The sequence below is a fragment of the Dermacentor variabilis genome, unplaced genomic scaffold, assembly GCF_050947875.1.
Source record: "Dermacentor variabilis isolate Ectoservices unplaced genomic scaffold, ASM5094787v1 scaffold_14, whole genome shotgun sequence".
Classification (NCBI taxonomy): domain Eukaryota; kingdom Metazoa; phylum Arthropoda; class Arachnida; order Ixodida; family Ixodidae; genus Dermacentor; species Dermacentor variabilis.
The window spans coordinates 6,276,812-6,283,820 of NW_027460302.1; the positions used below are offsets into that span (position 1 = coordinate 6,276,812).

The 7,009-nt window shown below is 44.6% G+C and overlaps 1 protein-coding gene across 2 annotated transcripts; it reads left to right on the forward strand.

Annotated features, from left to right (window-relative positions):
- The first annotated feature begins 840 nt into the window (after positions 1 to 840).
- On the forward strand, positions 841 to 5,312 carry LOC142567704 (uncharacterized). 2 transcript variants are annotated; one of them, XR_012825221.1, is made up of 3 exons: positions 841 to 1,902; positions 2,851 to 2,992; positions 5,031 to 5,312. XR_012825221.1 is itself a non-coding variant. In XM_075677873.1 (3 exons), exons 1-3 carry the CDS (start codon positions 1,798 to 1,800, stop codon positions 5,110 to 5,112), a joined length of 315 nt encoding a protein of 104 aa, XP_075533988.1. In that variant the 5' UTR covers positions 841 to 1,797; the 3' UTR covers positions 5,113 to 5,312. The 2 variants fall into 2 exon arrangements, 1 of the variants encoding a protein (XP_075533988.1); XM_075677873.1 differs by having other exon boundaries at positions 2,851 to 2,978.
- The last annotated feature ends 1,697 nt before the right edge of the window (positions 5,313 to 7,009 follow it).

A 7,009-nucleotide genomic window follows, 5' to 3' on the forward strand; every position in this document is an offset into this window, starting at 1 on the left:
AGGCGAGATCATGTTGGAAGTTCTCAAACCCGAATTTCCACGTACCTTGCCTAATTTATTCAGAGGTTTACTAAGCTACTGATCTGCTTTCTAAGTGCATCCTCAAATACAGTTTGTAAAGCTGAGCCTATATATTAAGGGCTGGTGTCGTCAAAGCTGTAATTTCTTATCCAGAGCATACGCGCTTGCAAACGCTGTCTTCAGTCTCCTCATGAATTTTTACGCGTCGCTGTCGCACGACCAAGATGTGAGCGTCTTTATCGAGCCAGGATATCGCTGAAACTACGCTGTGACCTCGCAAGGTTGCTTCGTTCGGACGCAGCGAATAATCTAATCGCACCAGCAGAAGAGCACCGATCGTCTCGCTCACGTTCCCGATTTGTGTACTGTACCCTCAGTGATGCAGCACAGACTGCGCCCCCCACCCCAAAATAATATGCTCGGCACGAAACGTAGTAGCAACTACCCGCCTCACCGCTCTAGTTAGAGACCACAACGAAGCAGCAGCAAACAGGCGGCCATGCGAGCAAGCAAACCTGTCAGAATAAGCGTTCAATTTGCGCGGCCGCCCCATGCCCAATGAAAAGCGACCGGAAGTGACGGACGACGCTGTACCATCACTTCGGCGCGCGGCAGGACGGGAAGGCGGAGGCTGCGCCATCATGCTCGTTTTCGCATGCGTTCGCGTCTCGCGCTGTGCGAAATAATTTTAAACGTGATTAGTTTCGCGCGGGGTAGAAAAAGATGTGGCCCTTGCTTTGTGTATTACTCGTGTCCCACTTCAAAGCAAAGCGTTCGTACGCACTGGAAGATGGATCCACGAAGGGTGAAACGAGAAGTTGCAACGTGCCCGGTCGGTAGTACTGGCGTGATGGAAATTTTCAGGCAAGTGCCCGTTTATTTGGTATTTGTTTTGTTCGCTTTAGAAATATTTCACTGTGATCTCGTAGCATAATTCATAATTCACTAAGGTAAGAGCAAGAGCAGCTGCACTCCTACTAGGGCAAGTTAACTACCTCGATCGCGTCCCGTGTGACTAATGTTTCTCAAATCTACATCGGGCGTGGTGCGCCTGCATAGTTACGCTTTGTTTCTCAGCGCTTGAGCGTTCATTGATGTGATTCTCTTGTGCGTTCAGCGCGGCTGCTTGTAATACGGTCGTTTGCACTTCAGTTAAATGTGGTCGACCACTTTTGCGTCGCGTAGAAAAAGGACGACTGGCTTTGCCACCTTCCGAAAGAACCGGCGCGGTATTGGTTCTCCCTGATGCGGTCGCGTGCTGCTGTTGCTGCTTGCCGGACGCCTTCAGCATGTTTTCGGCTCGCTTTGTCTGTGCGTGTGCGCGTGCTCGCGCTCGGCTCGATTTGTGTGTGTGCGTGCGTGTGTGCGCTCAGCTCAGCTCGCTTTGTGTGTGCGTGCGTGTGTATGCGTGCGTGCGCTCGGCTCGCTGTGTGTGTGTGTGTGTGTGTGTGTGTGTGTGTGTGTGCGTTCGTCAGTGCGCGCGCGCGCGCGCGTACAGTACATGCCGGTTTGTATGGGCCGGCGTGTTTGCGCGTGTCTAGTGCGTGTTTTGTGAGTGTTTTGTCTGTGGGTCGCTGTGTGTGCGTGCACGTGTTAGCGTGTCTGCCTGCATGTATGTGTGCTTGTTTGTGTTCATCAATGTGCGCGTGCGCGCTTTTGTATCTGCGCTTTGAGAGCGCGTATACTTGTTTGTGCGTGCGAGGGCGTTTTGTGTGCGTGCGTATGTATTGCGTAAGGCCGGTAGAGTTTTACTCGCAATAAAACTCTTCCGATTTGATGCAGCGAGTGTTGCCGCCTGAAAGCCGAGTTTGGTTTCAAGCCACCCTGGACAACTGCTGTATGAGGCGCCGTTTCTCGGGAGGACCAGTGGGAAGGCGCCAGGTATACGCTTCCTCCTTTTTCCTCCCATGCCCTGATGAATCGATATCCTTGATTGTTATTGTAAAAGGAACGTTACATCCAGAGCATAAATAAATGATTAAGAAATCTGGTAGTGTGTTTCGCCATTACACTAATTCCGATCTTAAAGACGTGAATTTCCCATTAGCCCACATTTCTGTTGATGCAGACAACCGCTGAAATTGTTAGTGGCAGGTTATTCAAGACGTTCAACGTATATAGCAATTGTCTTCAGGAGTTTTAATGAATTTTGAAAATTTGAAGTGTTGTGCTTTAAAGGTATCATATACAAGCTTTAGGTCTCCGGGTAGTTTGCATGCCCTTCGAGAGCTGTCGCCTATAGCCCTATTAAAGTTCGTAACTACAGTTTGGAGCACCGGGGAAGCTAGAAGGCTTGTCCTGGCTCTCGAGAAAGTGTTTAAGCTGGAGGTGTAGGTTGTGGAGTTTGTGGTTGGCAACACAAAGGATTTTTTTATGTCTTAGCAGTAGGAGTGACACAGGATAAAAAAATGTATGTGTGTCAAGCGTAGGAAGCTGCTCGTGTGGTAGAGGCATGTGTGTGTTGTGTGCGTGTGTGAATTCGCTCCTCAAAAGGGAGTATGTGTGTAAGTGAGCTACTTCATTGCTGGTCTGTTTGCCAAGAGTTGGCAAGAAAACACAATAATCAATTTTACTTGAAATAATAAACTTCAAAGCATGCTGGCATAGTGGTGGCAGCAGCATATGAGCATACAAGCATGCAGCTATGCGGCAATCTTAATGCATGACTGCAACATCTGGAAGGAGGCTTACTTCTTCTTCAGTAAGCAGCACAAAGTCCATATTCTTGGTATTTCTCGTGCAAACCAAAACGAGGCTCATTGCCAATGATCTTGTCTTTTGTTCTAATAGCATTTGTTTATCTGGTACATAGAGCGTCGTTTCTCGCAGGTCATGCAGATGGTAGCAGCAATTTCACAATGCCCAGCCTTGGCACCCCCCATCAAGAGCAAGCCACTTGCGTTCGCCTTCAGACAGATGGCTAATGTCTTCTTGAAAGCGGTTGAGAAGACAACATTGTAAGTAGATATAGGTGGGTAGTGTAATATAATAAGTGAAGTTATAATTTAAAACTCGGGCTCCTTGGCCGCCTAAGCTTGATATCATGTGCAGTTGTGTGTGGTTGTAAATATTGCCGATAGTACAGTGCATACTGCAGGTATGACTGCTGATCCAAAGTATACATTTGCATTTTCTTGATGGTCTTTCATAATGAGGATTTTCTTTGCGCAAGAATATTCACAGAATGCCGAGGCATTGTAGCATCATATTCTTTATTGTGCATTCACTGCTAATGTCGTATGACCTTCCTGCTACCAATTTATTTGCAGGAAAGGAATATTTGTTTACTCTCTGCAATGAGCTTGTTATTTGCTGATTGCATTACACTCTTCTACCTTTAATTTATTCCCATATAATTATCAAAACCTTAAAATTTCAGCTGTTTTTATTTTGAACACAATGTCAAAATCAAAATGCACCGGATTGCAATCTAGACTGCAAGGGATTTGAAGAAATTACAAGAAACCAGGACCTCTCGGGAGCGTTAAAAAAACGTTTCCGCAGGCAATGTGCCTAATTGTACTGAACTAGCTGCTCATGAAAATTGCAAGCATATTTCATTTCACACAGTTTTGCAGGATATAGCAGGCCTATCATTGTCTCTAAGCACAACCCTTCCTCGTTTGCATCATGAAAATGTCTCATGCTTAATTTGGGACAAGTCTTCAAAAATGAATGTTTCATAATTTGGAAACTACACAAAGTATTGGTTGAGGCTAGACAGTTTTCAGACAACTTGACCATGTTGAACCTAGCCATTAAAAGACGAAAAAAACATGCACAGGAGCACTCATTCAATGAAATGTGATGCTTGTGGTCATTTTCCACATGGCAAAATGTACTTTTAAGCGAGAGAGGGCAGGTAGCCAATTTACAACCATTGTGACTCATGCGGGCAGTGGCAACACAGGATGAGAAATGGTTGTGTCTCTGAGGTTCATTGAATATGTGAAAACTTATATACTGTGCCTCCCCCCCCCCTATGAGGGGTAACCATGCAGTATGTTTTCGGCAAGAAAGACGATTGTTCTAGGAGACAAGAAATTTCAGGCTCTAGTTGAGAGGCTACAGGAAGAAGGACCATGTACATAGTCGCAGATTAACATAAACTGCGTAGGAGGGGCATCACAGTTTAGAGCATGAAGTGGGAGCATGACGAAGGATCGTAAGTTTAAATAAGGGAATACTACTTGTCAGTGCATTGCCAAGCTAACCCATTGAAAGAAGGGGGTGTGCTCTAAGGAAAATAGTTGACAACACATGCTAAATTTTCAAGGAAAGTATGCCAAAATGCTAATTCTTACTAAATCAGTAAATAAGAAATACATAAGTTTTAGGATACAGAAAGGGTCTAATAAACTGGATTGGAGAGTTGGAGATTGTTGGGCTGGATGCATGTATTGCAGGGCAAATGAGAATGCCAGTGGGGATTCCCTCATTGTCATTTTGTGTGCACTCTCTGTAAAACTACTATTTGTCTCCTAGTGTAATAATGTTGTGTAAAAACAGTCATTTTTTAATGCCTTGTGCATTTCACTCTTAATGTGCCATATCCCGTAAGCTTCTCAGCTGCAGTACTTATAAAGTGTAATGCAGATATATTGCAGATTTCATAATGTCAATTTTGTATTAAGGTCACATACACACTCTTGGACAAATGTGTGTTGTTGAGAGATGTCATTGGTAGTCTTTAAATTTGATTCACTCTTATTTTCTATGGGGAAAAGGCTACTGTAAATTTTTGTTTTTGCTGCTGTATGTGCCTCGTATTCACAATGACATAGTAGTTTAGCATTCACAGTAACATGCAATTCCTTAATTTGAAAAATAGAAATTTCTCCTACCTTTCACTTGTCTTGCCCAGTTGCCTGAGCGGTTCATTCTGCCCAGTCACATTAATTAAGTTGGTTACTTTGAGGAGCTTGTTGCTTTATCAAATTTCCCGCAAAGTACATGTGTAATTGCACGGACTGAATTCTCATGATTCTCTTCTTATTTTGCTAATGCAGGATGCAAGATTCCAGCAATGCCATACGCTGCATTTATTGGTCAAGATGCTCAGAGAATGGAGTCCCTGCACCTCGTAATTAACCGTGAACATTTCTTTTTCTTTTGGAAGGCTAAAGGCCATTTGCTGCACCACTTGCATTTTTGCAGCTCAGATGTGTACTGTATATTTTTCTAATTTTTAATCAATATTCGCTGTTCAGTATAAAAAATGACGTACAGCGTGAAGGACAAGGACTGCGAGAGACACACTGCACTGACTTCCAACAATATTTTATTGCGTTGCCACATCGTGTGTGTATACACAAGAGGGGTCATGCGCAGAAAGTGAAAGCCAGTCACAAGGGGTGTTCTGACAGCAAGTCATTGTACAAAGAACATGGTCACTTGAAAAAAAAAACATCACAATTTCTATCTGTTGAGATACAAAATTTTACTAGCGGTCAGCATGATAGAGGGGGCACTAATGCACACACTACCCAGTTTTCTGGTGAAATCAGCTTCAATAATTTACCGGGTGAGCTGTGTCTCGCTAAAACTTCCGTATCTTCAAAGAGGGGCATGCAGCCGCAGTCCCGGCAATGAATGCCCAAGTGGCCTTGAACAGTGTTATGGACGTTGTTATAGTGCTCTCTTAAACGATCATTTAGGCACCTGCCTGTCTGTCCAATATATTTACTGCCTCAAAACGGGAATTTGGTAAACCACATTCGTTGCACACATCGCAAAATGTTTTCTGTGCCCGGCAGAGCAACTCTGACGCGAGTTAGGCGCGTTTACACGCTTACAGAGCCTTGCCAGCTTTTCCGGGGCTGAGAAAAGGACTGTGATTCCTGCAGGTTGCCCAATCTTTTTTAGCCTATGGGAGACATCATGCGCATACGGTAGCAGTGCAAACCTGTGCCTTTCAACCGGCTGGTTCCTTGACCGAGCGCGCTCATCACGTTTTGTGCACTTCAGAAGCTGTTCCGCTATGGCTGAAATTAAGGCCAAAGGGTAGCCAACCCAAGAAAGGCAATCAACCTGTGCAGCAAGACTATGTTGCATCTCGTGTGAGCAAGATTTATTGAGGCTGTTCAGGAGGCAAAGCTTTACAATATCTCATTTAACGAGCTTTGAATGTGCAGAGTTAAAGGGCAAGAGTGACTTCTCGGTTCGAAGCACTAGCACACCTTTTTGTTTGCAAGGCACAGCCTGAGATCTAGAAAGCGTAAAGAATCATCAATGGGGACATCATTTGTTAGCTCTAGAGGCTGCAGCTCTTTCTTAAATATCTCCAAGTACTCCCAAAGCAGCAGGCTCAAAAGCGTGATCGGTGCAATCAATAAATACCAGGTAGTCGTCCACAAACCTGCACATTTTGACAACGGGAGACTCGTCTAGGTGACCTTGAATATTGTAATCATAATTGGCTAGATAAATATCAATTAGTGGCGGTTCCAGGCATGATCCTATAGAATATACAAAGGAATTGTGTTTGTGCAGGATCATGCCTGGCGCCGCCACTAAGCGATATTTATCTAGCTCATCATGATTGCAATATTCAAGGTCACCTAGATGCGTCTCCTGTTAAAGTGTGCAGGTTTGTGGACGACTACCTCGTATTGATTCCACTGATCACATTTTCGAGCCTGCTGCTTCGGGAGTCTTGGAGATCTTTAAGAAAGCTGCAGCCTCTGAACTAACGCATGAGGGTCTTCATTGATGATTCCTTGCGCTTTGTAGATCTTAGGCTGTGGCACGAAAACAAACGTGTGCTGGTGCTTCGAACCGAGAAGTAAGAAGTCACTCTTGCTCTTTAACTCTGCACACTCAAAGCTCGTTAAACGAGGTATTAAAAGTGTTGCCTCGATAACAGCCTCAATAAATCTTGCTCACACGAGATGCATGATAGTCTTGCTGCACAGGTTGATCGCCTTTCTAAGGTTGGCTACCCTTTGGCCTTAATTTCAGCCATAGCAGAACAGCTTCTGAGGTGCAC